The sequence below is a fragment of the Centroberyx affinis genome, unplaced genomic scaffold, assembly GCF_046629955.1.
Source record: "Centroberyx affinis isolate AG114_WGS23_722 - 3 ecotype Tasmania unplaced genomic scaffold, CSIRO-AGI_Caff_v1 ptg003328l_1, whole genome shotgun sequence".
In the NCBI taxonomy this organism is placed as follows: Eukaryota; Metazoa; Chordata; class Actinopteri; order Beryciformes; family Berycidae; genus Centroberyx; species Centroberyx affinis.
Genome location: NW_027281329.1, coordinates 175,280 through 193,853, shown reverse-complemented (window position 1 = coordinate 193,853; position 18,574 = coordinate 175,280). Strand labels below are relative to the sequence as shown.

General features: G+C 43.8%; 2 protein-coding genes across 3 annotated transcripts in view; both read left to right on the top strand.

The window, feature by feature from the left end:
• The window catches only part of zc3h3 (zinc finger CCCH-type containing 3), a 46,550-nt gene extending 37,135 nt beyond the window's left edge, over window positions 1-9,415 (top strand). For both annotated transcript variants that reach the window (XM_071538709.1, XM_071538708.1), the window contains 3 exons: window positions 6,207-6,382; window positions 6,873-7,042; window positions 9,131-9,415. In XM_071538709.1, the coding sequence (XP_071394810.1) occupies window positions 6,207-6,382; window positions 6,873-7,042; window positions 9,131-9,162 (378 nt within the window). In that variant the 3' untranslated portion in view covers window positions 9,163-9,415. The remainder of the gene's footprint in view (window positions 1-6,206; window positions 6,383-6,872; window positions 7,043-9,130) is intronic.
• A 5,089-nt stretch (window positions 9,416-14,504) lies between these two features.
• On the top strand, window positions 14,505-15,443 carry mafaa (MAF bZIP transcription factor Aa). The gene has a single exon (XM_071538712.1). It carries the CDS (start codon window positions 14,505-14,507, stop codon window positions 15,441-15,443), a length of 939 nt encoding a protein of 312 aa, XP_071394813.1.
• Window positions 15,444-18,574: the final 3,131 nt, after the last annotated feature.

Sequence of the window (18,574 nt, the reverse complement as noted above, 5' to 3'; positions counted from 1 at the left end):
GCGCCTAATTTGCAGTTCAAATGCTTTTGATGGTCCACATTGACTGGGAAATTCCAGTTGCACCCAATTAATTGAATGCATATATTGTACATATATTACTTACTATATCCAATATTGGCTATGCCCAAGATAAGTTTGGCTTCACTATATTTTTTGCCATCCCATTGATGCAATTACTTGATTGTAATGTTCTCTCATTAAAATGAGTGTTGGATGTGAGTGGTGTTCATCATTTGAACATGAAATTATGTTGAAATTATGTTAAGATTTAGCTCCATTGGAGTTTAATTGAGGCTCAGGTAAACAAGTGGTTTGGTAACCAACTATACACACACACACACACACACACACATACACACACAGGCAGGAACAGCTGCTGGGGGTTGTGCTCCATAGTGGCATTACTCTAGTGACTGAGTGACACATTGAGGACCTGATGGGTAACGGAGAGCAGCTACACATGACCCTAGACATGCAAGGCCCCCACACTGTCCCCACATCCACCTCAAACAGACCCACTTTCTCACTCCGCCCCTCCCCTCCTCTCCCCTGCACCTCCTGTGCCCCCCCACCTCTCTTTCCCTCCCTTTGTCTCCCCCTCTCTATCCCTCTCCTCCTCTCAGTGGTTGTTTTTGAGTGAGTGTGAAACAGATGCTTTTTCACACTGTCAGACCTCATTTAAATAGTGCATGGGGAAATGAGGATATAGAAAACAAAAGGGATATTAATATTTATTCTATTAGCTGAAGTGCTTAGGTCTGTGATTTTCCCCTGTGTGTGTGTGTTTGTGTGTGTGTGTGTTTGGGTGTGTGTTTGTGTGTGTGTGCATGTATGTGTGTGTTTATGGAGCGCTGCGCTGTGAGGGTCTGGCGGCTCCATGATGGATAGCAGGCAGTAATTATAGATGGGAAAAGTGCTGAGGATGGCACTATGGACCAGGCAGGCAGACACTCCAGCAGCTCAGGGGTTAAGTCCGCTCCTCGTCTCCATCCTCCTCCTCCACCTCCTCCTTCTCCTCCTCCTCTCAGACTTGCTACCATCCTGGCTTTGTCTCACAGTCGCTCTCCACCTCACAGGCTCTCTGTACCATTCTAATCGCCCCTCTCCTTTCTGCGCTCCATAGCATTCATTCTTATCTGTTTTTTTGCTTATTTTATCTCTTCTTTTGCGCTTATCTCTCATTACCTCAAATCTGGCTCCTCTCTTTGTCCTTTCCACTCTTAGTCTAAGATCTAAATTGTCTAAAAAAAAAAAAAAAAAACATTTGTACCTTTTGCCCTTGTTTTTTATTTCTTTACCTTGCAGTTCTCTATCATGCATGCAAAATGTAGGGACACTATTTGTTACATCTAATGTTAAGGAACTGTCACTGTGAACCTTGCACTCCTTAAAGGACAATTCTGGTTATTTTCAACCTGGGTCTTATTTTCCTAGTTTTTGCCATCATCAAAAATTTGTCACTTCCTTACTTCACTGTAGAGCTTTTTGTTCCTCCAGTCCGTTGGGAGTGCTGCTCTCCAATACACACCCACAGGGCAAACACAATCTCCAACAGCTGAACCCAAAAAGCGATTAAAACATGTCCTTTCAACACAGTAACACACACACTGTAATTCCACGTCTGCTGGATTTCTGCTACATGCAGGTCATATTGTAAGAAGCAGACGAACGGGCTTTCAGCTATATCTATCTCTATCTCTATATCTATCTATATATATATATATATATATTAGGGCTGGGCGATATATCAATATTATATCGATATCGTGATATGAGACTAGATATCGTCTTAGATTTTGGATATCGTAATATCGTGATATGGCATAAGTGTTGCCTTTTCCTGGTTTTAAAGGCTGCATTACAATAAAGTGATGTCATTTTCTGAACTTACCAGACTGTTCTAAAACAGGGAAGGAAACCCTGTCTTTGCATTTTATTTTGATCACAGTCTTGTTTTAATGAAAGTGCTTGTGACATCTCACATGTGGCTTTGACTTACAACTGAACATTTAGCCTACTTCGTAGAAAATACCGAGATATATATTGTGTATCGCCATTCAGCCTAAAAATACCAAGATATGATTTTTGGTCCATATCGCCCAGCCTTAATATATATATATATATGTGTGTGTGTGTGTGTGTGTGTGTATATATGTGTATGTATTTATATATATATATATATATATATATATACACTCACCGAGCACTTTATTAGGAACACCTGTACACCTGCTTATTCATGCAATCATCCAATCATGTGGCAGCAGTGCAATGCATAAGATCCTGCAGCTACAGGTCAGCAGCTTCAGTTAATGTTCACATCAAACATCAGAATGGGGAAAAAATGTGATCTCAGTGACTTTGACCGTGGTATGGTTGTTGGTGCCAGACGAGCTGGTTTCAGTTCTGAAACTGCTGATCTCCTGGGATTTTCACGTACAACAGTCTCTAGAGTTTACACCGAATGGTACGAAAAACAAAAAACATCCAGTCAGCGGCGGTTCTGCGGACAGAAACACCTTGTTGATGAGAGAGGTCAGAGGAGAATGACCAGACTGAGTTACTGAAGCCTTTCTGTCAGCTCCAACCAGATAACCTCTTTACAACTGTGGTGAGCAGAAAAGCATCTCAGAAGGCAACACGTCGAACCTTGAGGCGGATGTCACTTTGGTAGCCGGTTGACATTGAGCTGAAAGCTGATACCTACCCAGTATTAGTATGGTGTTATACTGTATATACTGTATATAGTATATATATAGATATAGATATATAGATATACGTATACGTATATGCATACATATGCTGAACTTTCCACTTCCCAAGTGTCTCACGCTAGTTAAAAAAACATATCTAATACCACAGTATATGCAAGTTTCAGGCAATGGATAATCAGAAATTGGATGTAGGAAGGTCTCATTGCAGTGTGCCTATTGTTGTGTTGAAAGGACGTGTTTTAATCGCTTTTTGGGTTCAACTGTTGGAGCTTGCTTTGGCCCGACACAAAGCTCTACAATGAAGTAAGTGATGAAATTTTGAACACAATCAACTCAAAATAACTGGAATTATCCTTTAATATTGCCTTCTTGTAATGTTAATATTCTAGCAATCTGGGTTTATTTTATTGCTCTATTCTACTCAGTGTAAGTTGCTCTAGATAAGAGTGTCAGCTAAATGCCCAAAATGTAAATGCCTATGGATGTCCCTCTTTTTTATACTGTCTTTTTATACCCCCTTCTCTCTCTCGCTTGCTCTTTCTTGCTCTCTCTCTCTTTTGCTTCCTCTCCGTCTCATGGTAAATGTGCTGACTCCTCCTGGTTTTGGCCCAGCAGAGAGCTCTCTAATAGGCCCCAGAGACATCCCAGCATTCCTTAAATCAAGTGGAAAATTGTTAACTTGGTGTGGAATAAAGATGTTCTGTCCACTTTTGCTTTTTCCTCCCATTTCCCAATGCTCTTTCTCTCTCTCTCTCTCTGTCTTGAGACTTTTTATGAAAATGAGGATGTATGGGACTGCGGGGAGCTGGGCTGTAGTGGACTTTGCTTTTACAGTCAATTTCTCCTTCACTTTGACTTTCTCACATTGGTAAAGTGCTTCAGCAGTGTTAACTCCTGTTGTCCTGTCGCACTCATCTCACGATGAGCGCTCTGTGAAACCTGTGGGTAATAGCCCTTGTTTAGATTGCTAATTCACCACATTCATGTGGTCTCTTAGATGAGCATTGTTAATACTTCATGCTACACAGTGGTGAACAGTATTGATTTGCACATGATCTGTGTGTGGTGTGCGTACACTATTTTTGTTGTGTTTGAACACACCACATTTTTCTTAATTTTTACTACTTTCCACATTTTAGAATAATAGTAAATACATCTAGACAATGAAATAACACAAATGGAATTATGCAGTGACCAAAAAAGTGTTAAACAAATCAAAACTATCTTATATTTTAGATTCTTTAAAGTAACCGCCCTTTGCCTTGATGGAAAGACAAAGGCTTTGGAAAGAAAGTCATACATAGGCATCAAATTCACTATTTATATTTAAACAAATGTCAAGCATTTAAGCATAAACCTATAGATCAAAGCTAAAGAAAAACATAGTACATTCAATCATGTGTGTCCAAACTTTTGACTGGAAGTGTATACATGTATGTTTGTGTGTTTGCAGGTGTGTGTGCGCCATAATCGGTAGCTGCTGTGCACACTAGAATTACCAAAACCAAAACTCTATATATTGTATATTTTCAATGACCAATGACAATGTCTGCTGGTGGGACCAGTGAGAGACAGGCTGGTTGGGTGGGAGCTGATGGGGGTGGGGTCAGTATTGATGTCATACACCAAATATAAAATAATGTACATCATCAACACCAGTGGCGGCCCTGTGCCACTGTTTTGTTATGACTTAAAATGGCAGTCCTATAAGGTGATCCGGAGAAACATTTGACAGCGAGCTGATCCCGGGGAGCGCTGGCCTCCAGTGAGCAGGAACATGGGTGTGAGAGCAGTGAGAGGGGCTCTAAAGGCACAGACAGACACGGACAAGGTGTGTAGGGGAAATGTGCCTCATCTGGGCTCACTCACCCTGCCAGAGTCAAGGCTGTTTGGCTGCAGCGCAAGTTGACCAAGAGTCCACGCTGTTCCTGGAAACTCGATCTCAAGATCCCCCTCTCCCCACCCGAGACACACACACACACACAGACACACACACACACATCCCCCAATCCACACTCTATTTCTGGACCAATCTGCTTCCCGGTCCCGCGCTCCTCACCCCTCCACACACATGCACACACTCTCCCTCTCTCTCGCGCGCGCACACACTCCTCACACCCCGCACCCCAGAGTGAATATAATTAGCTTTTCTGACAGGTGGGAGGGATCGGATCTCGTGGAGAATGAAGCTACCAATTTACGCCCATATTACACTGTCATACACACTCTCACTTGCAAACACGCATCTGAATCCTCACTCTCTCATGCACAATGCTGCCAGAATGACTCTCACAATGACCCACTTGCTCAACTGACACATTGGAGGTTAAAGAAAAACATGCAGATTTGAAGTAGTAACATACAAGGAGTGGACAAAATAACAGAAACTAACAATATATGAATATCAAGTACCTAATAAGGAGTAGGGTCGCCCTTTGCCTTCTGAACAACTTCAGTCCTTCACTGAACTTCAGTCCTTAACTTCAGTGACATATCTCTGCGCTCCAGAAATTTCCATAAAGGTTCAATGATGTCTGGATATTGGAGAGGCTGTGAAAGTTGTTTGACTCATGAATTTGTTCAGCTGTGTGTATGGGGGCATTATCGTCTTGGAATATGGGAACATCATGAGATAACAATGTTTAATCCATGGGATGCACCTGGTCCTGTAAAATGGCCTCAACCTTTATGCAACCATGCAGAACAATTGACAGACCTAATATAACAAGATGGTTGCCCCATACATTACAGATCCACCACCACCATATTAAACAGCTGGCAATAGGCATTGTGGATTGACCGCATCCTTCTGCTTTCTCCAAACAAACCCAGCTGGATGTAGGAAAGAGTGAAAGACGAATCATCAGACACATTTTTCCATTGCTCATGGGTCCAGGTTTTGTGCTCCTTACGTGCATTTTTGTTGAAACTGTCACAGAAGCGTTGATTCCATTCTGTGATCATTTTTGAAAGCTTAGTTTTATGGTATTTAGCAGCTATCATGTTAAGCGTATCTATCCCTGAGCTTCATGTTGAAATGAGTTTCAAGACTGTTCCCTCTGGGGCGTCCTGGTGGCTCAGTGATCTGAGGCACGTACCATGTAACTGTGACGTCCTGGGTTCGAATCCAGCCTAGCCTTTGTCGCATGTCATACCCCCTCTCTCCCAGTCTTTCCTGTGTCTCTCCACTTTGAACTATCCAATAAACAAAAGGCAAAAATCCCAGAAGAAAAAAAAAGACTGCTCCCCGTGTCACATTAAATAGTTTTGCAGTTTCTTGACCAATGAATGCACCTGCAATTGGGGCACTGACTATTTGCCCTTTTTGAAACTCTTAGTTGATTTTTGTTGCTTACATGGTGATTGTCAGACCTTTTAAAGCTTTGTGCATACTTTGTGTCCACAAATCCTCAATCCTGTTATCAGATTTGCATAATTTCTTCATGCATGCTATAAACCTCTGGGTGTGTTTTTATTCTCTCTAACTACCAGTGTAAGAAGAAACACACGCTGGTGTGTCCAGAGTTCTCCAGGACCGGCTCCTGCCCCCAGGGTGCCCGATGTAAGCTGCAGCACCGCCAAAGAGCCAAACGAAGCGCCCCCACCCCCTCCACCTCCACCTCCCCCAACCCAGCCAAGAGAGGCCGCACCAAGGACTCCACCAAGAGGTCAGAGCAGAAGATCATGTAATGCAGCAGCATACAAGCTGTACAGAGATATTTTTTATGATAACCCTTGTTGGATTTTTTTTGTTTGAATGTCACTGTTAAATAAATTGTGATACAAAACACAAGCACAGCATTTTATAGCTCCTGTGAGCTGCTCTCTGTCTGCATATTTCACATGTTCTGCTGCTTATGATGTGTAACCTACCAGTCTACTGGAAGTGTTTTCTTCTATTTTGCAGGAAATTGAGCCCCAAAAACTCTTTGATTCTTGAACAGAAGGAAACCATGAATCTGATAGTTCAGGCTACTTTTTGTCATAGCAACAATCACTTAAAAAAAACTGAATTTACAGAAACTAATTTACAGTTATATATTAATGAGAGTATACACAGTTGGATGTGGCATGTGATGAATGCCACATATCTAGTTTCACTGATAAAACGTCATTCATGTTTAGTCATGGCTGCTCCTGTTCATGTCCTTCTCCTAGGCCCCGCCTGTCTGTCATCATGCCACCAGAGCAGGCTCAGGGCTCTCAGGCAGATCCGGGGACACCTACCTCGGGTCCTCTGAAGCTGCCGTCCTTCATCTCCCTCTCCAGCTCCCCGGAGGAGGCAGAGGCTCCAGACACGCTGCCAGCCGAGACCTCGCAGGTTAAAGGTAACAACTCCCATGAACGGTCTAGCCTAGATAATACATGGCCCAACAAACCAGAGGGCAGCCACCAGCATACACAAAACAACTGTGACATGAAAAGACCTAAAAAGACCAATGGCCAACAGACAAAGAATGCAGGGTGAGAACCAATCTGAGACCATCCTGCTGAAGGTGAGATATCTAAATTAGCTTTTGAGGTATATTTCCTCACTTCAGAGGCCTAATTATGCTTTACTTGGTGTAGAATTGCTGACTATCAAACACATATTTACAAGACAGGTTTAGGGGAGGGGACCATGCTTTTTGAAGGTGGTGAATGCCATGGGATAATTCCTCAGTTCAAGAGAGGGGGATTGAGGATTTTTATATAGGTGTCTGAGCTGGGGGCAGGTAATGATGATTGGAGCTGGGTTGTAGAGCATTTGTGATAATGCTTAGAGGAGGTGCAATAATGCTTAGGGGACAGAGGTAATAATATTTAGGTTTTGGGCTAGAGGAAGGCACAGCTGAGCTTTCTGTTGACAGACTTGACAGATAAAGGATTAGGCAAGTGGCTGCCTTCCTCCTCCCCCTCCCATCGGGCCCGACTGCCCACCTGCCCCTGCCTGCTGGACACACACACACATGCACACACACACACACTTATGCTGCCTGGCACTGCGACACAACATTTAATCCCTTACACTGCAACACCCACCTTCAACCTACCTTACCATACACCGTGTCACCTAACAACGTTCTGATTTGAACCCTTTTCTTTCATTTTTCTTTTTCATGTCATTTTACATTCCTGTTTCAACTAATATTGCCTTGTTTTAAACAAGACATTATATAGTGATTAACAGTCAAAAAGAAATCAATTTGTAATTTAGTGTTGATAACTGCTCAGTTGCTGTAACTGTACACAGCTGATACCTTGCACCATCTACAGAAACACAGCTCACTATAAGTTTGCTTCTCACTCTTTATTTTCATTCTCATGCTTTTGTAATCCCTCCTTCATTAGGTTTTATATTTAGTCTCGCCTGCTTGGAAACAAGCAGGACCTTTGACCTGACCTGAGTCATCTTGCCCCAACCTCCACCTCCCCTCCTTCCCCAACACACACACACACAGACACACAGCCCAAATTCCTAATGCGTCTGAGGCAGTAGATGTGTTTGTTTGTATCTTTGATGTTCTGTGTGTGCTTTTGTATGTTTTTTGTCTATGCATTTGTGTGTGTATATGTTTTTAGTCTATGTGTTTGTGTGTGTATGTTTTTAGTGTCTGTGTTTGTGTGTGTGTGTGTGTGTGTGTGTGTGTGTGTGTGTGTGTGTGTGCGCACGCATATTGTATGTACAGTATATGTGAGTATGTATGGAAGGCTGTGTGTATACATGTGTAGCTAGCTTCCACAAACCCACTCTTCACTTTGATGCCCAGCAGCAACCGCCATCACCTGGGCAACACATCCACAAACATACACATGTATGCCCCTACACACACACACATACACGCACGCACGCACGCACACACACACACACACACACACACACACACACACACACACACACACAAACACACACCGAACCAGTGGTCATTCCCTAATCCCTTCACCCACTTTGTCCAGTTGCTTTGTGCACTTAAGTATTACTAATGATAGCTTGGTTCCCCCTAACACACTCCACACCCCAGTGCCTCATTAAGGGTGGAACACAGCCAAACAAGCTCCTCTTCACTTTGCATAAATTAGCTCAGACGCAATGTATCACTGCCAGAGTGCGACCTCACAAACACACACACACACACACTCACTCACACACTTCCATCCATCCCTGTTGTCCCATTCACTTCCTCATTTACTCATCAGCTGAGATGCCATCACTCAGCATTTCAACAGGACAGGGATCCAGATTCAAATGTTTCAACATAGATCAGAGTCAGTTACACATGAGCGAACGCCCTCACACACACACACACACACACACACACACACCTTGTCATGTTAAAACAGCCCTGCTAGCTGCCTCGCTATTTCTGTCCTTTTATGTCTGCCACCATGCTTCTCTTTCATTTTAATCTATTGCTTTTCCTGTGTGTCCTCTACAGAGAAAAAACTGCAGATCAAGCCACGGCTTTAGAACTACAAAGTCCAACACCGAAGGCTAAAAAGCTCGAGGTACCAGAGGCACCTGGACACTTCTGGAGCACCAGAGAGATCGATCTCTCATTTCTGAGTGCTGAGTTCATCCTGACAGACATCTCTGTCCCTTCCCTCTGAATTATTTAACTCAGGGCCTGAAGGTATCTCTTCTATGCCTATAAAGCTGTTTTACATATCTGCTTGGATGTTTACAATGCAGCTTTTATCAGTACATGTTTTGTAAATTTTAATAAGGCAAATAAAATGTTAACTGTTACCGTGCACGTGTTATTTCACAGACTCTTTTTGGCCCTTCAGACGAGTAAAGGGGACGGGTTCAGTGGTGCTAGAGTGTTTATAGGCTATGAGTGTGTTCCTGTTTTGGTGCGGTGTATCGTCGTATGCGTGCGTGTTGGAGTCCCTAGAGACGGACTCTTTCCTCTTTCGTCTGTAAGGTGGTGACAGGACCAGCAGTGCCCCTTGGTTTTAGTCCTGGAGTCGAGACACATGAGCGCACAGTGACATCAGCCTCACCAAGCCGTGTGTGTGTGTGTGTGTGTGTGTGTGTGTGTGTGTGTAGGTGTTTGCTTCCCTTGTGCTCTGAGGCAGAGGTGTTTAAACTATCACATTGTTCACCTCCGCCCCTCTTCCCCTGTCTTCCCTTTGTCTTGATTTCCCTCCCTTGATTTCTCACCGTCTCCATCTGTGTGTAATGTAATAGTGTGTGTGGCAATGGAGAGTGGCACAGAGAGGATGTTGGGTTGTGTAATCCATCCATTACTTTGCAGAGCATAGACCCCGCGATAATAAAACTATTAATACACTGTGTTTGTGTGTGTGGGGGTGTGAGTGTGGCCCCTGATATTTAGACCATTAATACGCTATTTAACCGAGGCGTCGTCACGGTGACAAACGAGCAGTGCGACACCCTGGGGAGTGTGTTCACTCAGCGGTGCTCACAGCAACACGACACATTAATACACAGCTAGGAGCTCACATGTACACACACACACACACACACACACACACACACACACACACACATACACTGACAGACCTGCCACCGTGTTAACAAGATAAGGACCCCCAGCAGATGAAAGAGACAACTCTGTGTTTCTGTGTGTGAGTGCCTGTATGTGTGTGTGTGTGTATTTCCACACCTATAAATGGTTGTTTGTGTGTATCCAGAGGCAGCAGATCTCAAATAGAGGAGAGAGATCAATCGGTTGATGATCATCCATGCACAACTTAACATTGGTACATTGGTATGATTGGCACATACTGCCCACTGAAACCATGTTGAGTATAGTGTGGCAGGATTCAGTGGATGGGAAGAGGTGTGTGTGGGTGTGTGTGTGTGTGGGCGTGGGTTGGCGTGCATGTGTGTAACTATTCAACTTGATTCTCTCCGAGATCTATTGACAGCAGCGAGAGAGATGGAGAGCTAGACATGTTTCTCAGAAAAGGTAGGAGACAGGGAGCTATCACTCTTCTCTTCTCACCACACTTTTTTTTCCTCCTCACCCACGTTCCTTCTCTCCTGCGCTGAAGACGTAAGTGCCTTAGACAGATGTCTGCTGCCTCTTGTCTAAAACCCTCAACGCGAGCTGCTGAGCTCGGCAAACTCTAATTAAGATCAATATTTCAATTTTTAGTAAAAGCGCACGAGACGGAGAGAAGACGGAGGGAGAGAAATCATCTGTCCATGGAGACTCGGAGAGACAAAAAGAAAGGTCAACTGTGATTCTTCACTGTGCGTGTGTGTGTGTGACTTGATAAGAACTGGTTTGTGTGTGTATGTGTGTGTGTGTGTCTGTCTGTGGGCACATGCATGTATCCAATATTCTCTTCTTAAATGAGCACAAACTAATTATATGCACATGGCCTCCTCCATCAATAAAGATCACATTTTTTTCTGTGAGGAGTAATTCATTAGTTTTCCCAAGTCCCAACCCCTTATAGTCCAGATTCAGCGTTGGCATGTTTGATGCTGCTTTTTGAACAAAGAACTTTCTCATACAGATGGACAAACATGATTTCGATGTAAGCAAGGCCTACTACATGTGGTGAAATTCCTGATTTTCAAGGTAAGCCTAGCTGTTAACTTCACTGTGTGTGCACATGTGTGCGTGTCATATCCCTGTACAATTAAAGCTGATTCCTCCAGAGCGGCATTAGTGACTTAACGGCAGTTACAAAACCTCCAGGTCTCAGATAACCTTCAGCCACCTCCTAGAGCCACAGTGGGGCTTTGGTTTGGATGGGGCTACCTTGGCTCAAAGCTCGCCTTGTGCCCGGCTCAAAGCCCGCTGTCGATCTCCGCCTTGCTGATGTCCATTTTGCTTAAATCGGTAGAACTGCACCAGCAGCGAACTCCCAATATGCAAAAGCACAATGAAAACCCTGACTTCAAAAATTTATGTCTCAAGCCCTCGGCCACAGACACTCCCCTTTCCCTGACAATGAATGGACCACAGCAGATCTTCTTAAATGTGGCATTTCAATGCATACTGCTTAGCTTGGCGTTTGCGGGCCTGCTCCTGCTTATTTGATAAAAAACCCCTCCTAATGACTTAGCGCACCTAAACTTAAAATACCTTGATATGATTTCCGTCCCCTCATCTCATACTCTTCTTTTCATCCTCGCCAGCAGATTTGAGCCAGGGAGGGCGCGTATTTCATGGACAGCTCGGACTGGAAGTTAAGCTCAGTGCTGTGCAAGGTTTTGCTGTTCACATCTGACCAAGTTAAACTTACTGCCACCTGTTTTTCATGGAGATAGGCACTATTTCACCGACATATCTCACAGATATCATTTGTTCGTTTGATGGGACACTGGGGGCCCCAAGTGCAGTCGCTGCTTAAAAGGCTAAATGGGTCAGGTGCAGCAGAGTCCTGGTATCCATCCCGCGTTAAGTCCTGGTCCCAAGATGCTTATCACTGGTATCGACATCCTGCTCAACCTTCCGCTTTGATTTGCTTTACCCGGCATGCTTCACCAGAAAAAGACGTGTGTGTCCAGAATGGAGGCGCACGTAGCGCGCGGGGCTTAATTATACGTCGATCCGCGGAGATGAGTCGGGATGCAATTTGTGGTTAATTGCGAATGAAAACCCCGTAGACCACCGCAAGGAATAGCCAATCATAATTAACCCGCACGCACCCATCGTGCGGCCTTATAGCCCCACGGAAATGCGGATTGATTTTTTGGCAGAGGGGCGCGTGGCCTTAAATCAATCACTGATTGATAGAGTCGTGGTTTGGGAGGCCAATAGGTGTCAGAGCCACCCTGAAACTCAAAAGCAAACCCATTTGCCAAGTAAGATAAGTCATTTTTGATAGGCTATAGCCAAATAGGTTATTGTGTAAATGTTCTTGATTTTCCTGCCATATAGCTTTTCTCCCATAGGCTATAAGTTGTAGCCTATAAGATGTTTACAGCATGTACCCTCTTTGTCATAGTAGTAGGTCTATATTTAATTGTCTACACGACTCCAAAACCAACCACGATACATGTTTTTGAGGGGTCACAGGTGACAATTTAATTTAAGTGATAGGTCACATAACTTGGCAATATGTAATACAATCTATAGCTTGTATTTTAGCTTACATTTTATTGTGAATGGCTAAATTATGAAGTTCCCCTTAAGGAAACCTAAAATATTTTTTTAGAATATACTATACAAATATCACAGCAAAACTGTAAGTCACTTTATGATTATAATGATACTGTGGAAGATGAAAAAAATAAGTATGATAAGGTCACTAAAATCTCAGCATTGAGTAGGCTACCACAGACGCACTTTTAGTCCCTATAGAAATATAGTGTTAGGAAATAAAAAAGGCATACAGTACAATAACGTGTAGTGACTACAAACTCACTGTAACGAGTTTCCGTTGAAGGTAAATCAAAAAATAGTGTAAATGAGGACAGCCCTATTACATAACGTAGACCTGCATAACGTGGTTTTGAAACCGTGAGGAAAAGTTTACCCATTTCCGAGTAAACATTTTTTCTCTGAGAAACTAACGGGGCGATCATCTTACGTCCGTGCAATTGCATCTGCTCCGTCACTAGAGGGGGGGATATGCTGCACCTGTTCTCCCGGCGCGCCTTCGGCTCTGCTCGGCTCTATCCGACTCTGCTCGGCCCCGACTGGCCCAGGGAGAGGCTGCTATAGGAGAATGCAAATCCACCGCTGTCATCTCCTCCCATTGGCCCGTCACACCTCTAGGTGGGAGGGTCGGGGGCCACGCTGTCTTTATAAGTGCAGATTGCCATACCCAGCGCCTCAGTGACACTGCGTGGTTGCACCGCAGAGCTTTCAGAAAACTGCAACCTTTCTGGCCCATTAGCGAGAAATCCAACTGGAATTTATCACCTCTTGCATAATTATATACACACAACACGTAAAGTCAACAACGCGCCCCGGGTGAGGGGGGAGAGGACCTTGGGGACCGAAGCCGTAAGTAAACTGCTGCTTGAATGAAAAGAATATCTGGACTGACCACTCCAACACGGGACCATACTATCCAGTCCCTCCAGCTAAAGGAAGTATCTATTTAACTTCCAAGTCATCTTATTTATATGAACTTTGACAACTTTTTTTTTCGTGCCATTCCATTTTGGATTCCGTGTTTAAAAACTGGGACTTTTGGCACATCTTTACGCACGCCTGCCCGGCGTCCTGTGACTGTCATACACTGTCTTGATCTCACTGTGTGGGAAAGTTTTAATCCGCTGCTGTGCGTGCAACGCTGCAGTGACTTCAGCCTGCACACTGGGACTTCATGATCAAGTTGTAAACAGTGGAAGCGAAGAAGGATAGCTACTTGGAAAATATTTATAACGCACGGCTGGCGGAGGAGACGAAGCGAGCGAATCTTTCATCCTACTTGATCAAGCAACCCAAGGACAGTAAATCACGGGGAGGCGAGGGGACCGCAGAGGTGAAGCGAGGACAAGACAGGTCGGTGTCTCCAAATTCACCAGGCTCGAGTTTCAGCCGGCCCCGGGGGCTCCTGGTATTAAAGCGTGCATTTGACCTGGGATAAGTTGTCAACAAGAGGAGCAAACGGAGGCAAACTGGCAGGTGTACAAGTTCATTTACATGCATACGTATATTCACGCCACTATATATAGAAGTTGTTTTAGGGACTAGCAGCCCTAATAAGTTTCTCCACCCACTCGACCGGCCTTGCAGCAGCCCCACGCACCGGGCGTGTGCGTGTGTCTATATATACACCAAACAGCCTTTTATTCCTCTTCGCAATCTGTATCCGAGAGGGCTGCCCGCTGTCGGTTTGGCTGTGAGGGCGGGAGTCGTCGCATGGACTGACATGGCCACCGACCTCGCCATGAGCGCAGAGCTGCCCAACAGCCCCCTGGCCATTGAGTACGTCAACGACTTCGACCTGATGAAGTTTGAGGTGAAGAAGGAGCCGCCCGAGGCCGACCGGTACTGCCACCGCCTCCCGCCGGGCTCCCTCTCCTCCACCCCGATCAGCACACCCTGCTCCTCCGTGCCTTCCTCGCCGAGCTTCTGCGCCCCCAGCCCGGGCGCCCAACCGAACCAGAGCCTCGCCAACGGGGTCAGCGGCGGCAGCAACAACAGCAACGGCAACAACAATCAGAGCGCCACGGGCAAGCCCCAGCTGGAGGACCTGTACTGGATCCCCAGCTACCAGCACCACATCAACCCCGAGGCGCTCAACCTGACCCCGGAGGACGCCGTGGAGGCCCTCATCGGTAACGCACACCATCATCACCACCATCACCAGGCCTACGAGGGCTTCCGCGGGCAGCAGTACGTGGGGGAGGACCTGTCCACGGCCTCAGCGGCCCACCACCACCAGGCCCATCACCACCACCACCACCACCACGGCCACCACGCCCGCCTGGAGGACCGCTTCTCGGACGAGCAGCTGGTCAGCATGACGGTGCGGGAACTGAACCGGCAGCTGCGGGGCTTCAGCAAGGAGGAGGTGATCCGCTTGAAGCAGAAGAGACGCACCTTGAAGAACCGGGGCTACGCGCAGTCCTGCCGCTACAAGCGCGTGCAGCAGAGGCACATGCTGGAGACCGAGAAGTGCACCCTGCAGAGCCAGGTGGAGCAGCTGAAGCAGGACGTGGCTCGCCTCGCCAAGGAGAGGGATCTTTACAAGGAGAAGTACGAGAAGCTGGCCAGCCGGACCTACAATGCCGGTGGACCTGCGAACTCAAGAGATCCGTCCACTGGCAACCACGGGAAACAGGCCAACACTGAGTTCTTCATGTGAGAGACTGATGATTTGTAGCATAGACTCTTAATTATATCCCCAACCCACTTTTAACTATTATTTATATTTTTCTCGTTTGTATTTTGTTTACAGTTATTCCCTCGACAAAAGACTATCGTTGTACATTAAAACACACATTAATAACAATGCTTCATGTGTAAACAAATAAGCATTAGATGCGCACATAAGTAATCCTTGTGCGCATGATAAGTCTTAAAGATGTTTTGGCTGAACTTCTGCAAGCCTACACACAAAGACCTCTGATCTGGACACATGGGATCACTTAGTCAAATCAAAAGACTTTTCTCTGATGCAACACAACAAGGAAACCTGATCTGCAACTGAAGTCTTACTGAACCAATCTGACAATTAACATGACTGTCTTAATTCAGAGAGATGTTTTTGTCTTACACCTGGGGGATGAATGATGATTTTTTTTATTTTGTTTTATTTTATCAGATTGGACTGAAATAGAAGCAGAAAAAGCAATACTCCCCCTCTCTTCGCTCCAGAAAGCGCCCTTAATGGACTGTTTTGACAGAGAGACGGTCTGTGATGCAGAGAAAGAGACCTTTGAATATTGCAAGTCTAGTTTCCCCATCCCTATTTGCAACCCTGCATGCAGGACATGTATGGTAACCCCGACCCTCCAGTCATCTCCTGACATCCTTACACATGTATGGAAAGCATGGCCCATGGTTCTCTCCTCCTTTAACGCTTCTCCTTTCCCTCCCTTCCCTCCTCTGCCATCAGTAAGGCCTGGGTATGCAAAAACCACATTTTTTCTCCCATATCCCCGAGAGGTGCAAGGACTGCAGACAAAACGCAAAACAATCTGCTATTACAAAAATGGATGCGTCTTTACTGCTATTTTCAATCAATTTTTCTATTGTTTTAAAGAAAAGAAAAACGACAAAAAGAGATTAACTGAGCCAGATTTTAGACTTTATTTATTTCCACCTGTACATATGTGTAGAGAACAGTTACTGTGTTACTTTTTAAAAATGCTTTTGTTGCTTGATGATTCAAAATGTCTTAATACAATGTTTGTATGTTACAGCATGCAAATCGTCTATGGTATCCTCCTCCTACTGAACATGTGTAATGTCAAAGGCAAGCCTATACTGCACTAAGAAGAGATCAAATTGGGAAAACATTTTGTTTTATACTGATAGGACCTTTGATCTGTTACTCTCAAAAATGTGGATGTAAATTTGATGGGATGAATCCCTGATTTAATAGATAAACAAGGACTGCATTCGCTGCTAAAACTCTATGCACCAACCTGATGATTAAAAAACTTGGTTAATGGATTTTCTTTTTTTTTTTTTTTTTTTTTTTTTTTTTACTTTTTAATATCTGTAGCCAACAATTTATAGGGTCTGTGGATTACTCTGCAGTCCCGTGTCTTAAGGTCTTCTATCTGATAGGAGGATGCTTGATTGTGGAAAAGAGGAAACTTTGCCTGATGGTAGAGCTTAGCCTACTGTCTTGGAGTAACTCAACGCATTATTCTGTCGACAAGAAATCCCTGGTTCGTGTGTTTTCTGCTGCCTAGATATATGTGCAATATTGTGCAGAAGTATCCGATGCTCAGCCTACCTGTTGGATGGCGACCTGTGCAGGAATAGAGCTGAAACTAAAACACAAGATTGATCAAAATGCCACCGAAAAACAATCCGATGATGCAAATAAATTCGTGAATTCGTTCTCAATTACATTAGGCTACATTGTGAAACTTTTTATGTATTGCTGCTCCGATCAATTCAGATATCACCCACCTCTTTTACCTTGTGATCAGTGGGGCGATTTTTACCTGAGCAAAATACAACACAAAAGAACAAAAAATGATCCAATCTCAAACGTAACTCTTGCGAGTCATCTGCCAATTACTGTAATCATTTAGGTGATCAGCATTTTCCTCGGGTAACTGTCTTTGTTTTCATTTGACTTTTTGGTTAGATTTAATCCCAAATTTAGGTATTTCCTCCTGAGGTATAGCCTAAATATCGATTTGATCTAAGCAAGATGGCGAAAAAAAAAACTTCTGCACAGTGCTGTTTATGTATATCTGTACATATAATTTCTATATTTATTCAAGGAACATGTCCTAACGTGTCAACAAGTGAAAACATACAAGTGGAATGTTGTTGAGAATCTTGTTTTCATAATGTTTAATAAAAAGTTCTGTCCCAAATCTATCAGACTGCTCCCATCATTCGTTTATAAAGAAAGGTGGAATTTGGTCAAGTGTATTTACCACAGGCTACGTGCCTCTAAATTATTAAGTCTTGGCGTTTGCGTAAGCCTGTCATAAATCTGGTACTTTTTTCCCGTAGGCCTATAGGACTCTATTCAGATTAATTTCGTGGCATCCTTATGGATTTGATATAAAAAGAGTAGCCTAAACAGCAAACTATTGACCTGATAATGGTCATAAAATTTAGCCATTAAATGTTTACCTATAAAATAACTGAATAATAAAAATTATTATGTTCATCCTGATTTAAAAAAAAATCGAAATGAAATTTGCTTCAGCCTCGACCGCCTACACCCGACAACAATATTTAATTTAACCTACATGAAATTGTCTCAGACTTCACGGATAATAGAAATACTAATATATATATATATTTTTTTAAAGTGTTTTTGAACAATAGCTCTATTGAATTTGACTCAACGCAGATAGTCGACGATAAACAGAGAAAAACTGTGTAAAGCAGCGTGTTGGCAAGAGTGGTAAATAATTTATTCATAATAATATGAACAATTATGTGGATGTAAAATATATTATTAGTATTAGGCTTGTTATTATTATTATTATTATTATTATTATGGGTGCGAGAATTAAAAAGTGAAAAAAAACAAAAAACTTTTTTATCCTTCATTTTGGAATCATTCATCAATTGTCCTTGAAGTCGTTTTTCCCCTTTAATTTCGCCCTGAACATCATCTTGGCAAGTTGCTTTTCTCTCTGATATTTTTCAGACAAACGCCGTTCGCCAAATAATTTATCTTCTAATTAACGAGGTGATGACAGAGGGAAGCTGTTTGTTTGGATTTTTGTAGTGCGCACATTAGTCTAATTGAGCCGCTGTCCGGCGCAGGATGGTGAGGAAGAGGCTGATCTG

Bases quoted from the DNA above. Each gene is read 5' to 3' on its own strand.
- mafaa (XM_071538712.1), top strand. From the start codon at position 14,505: ATGGCCACCGACCTCGCCATGAGCGCAGAGCTGCCCAACAGCCCCCTG.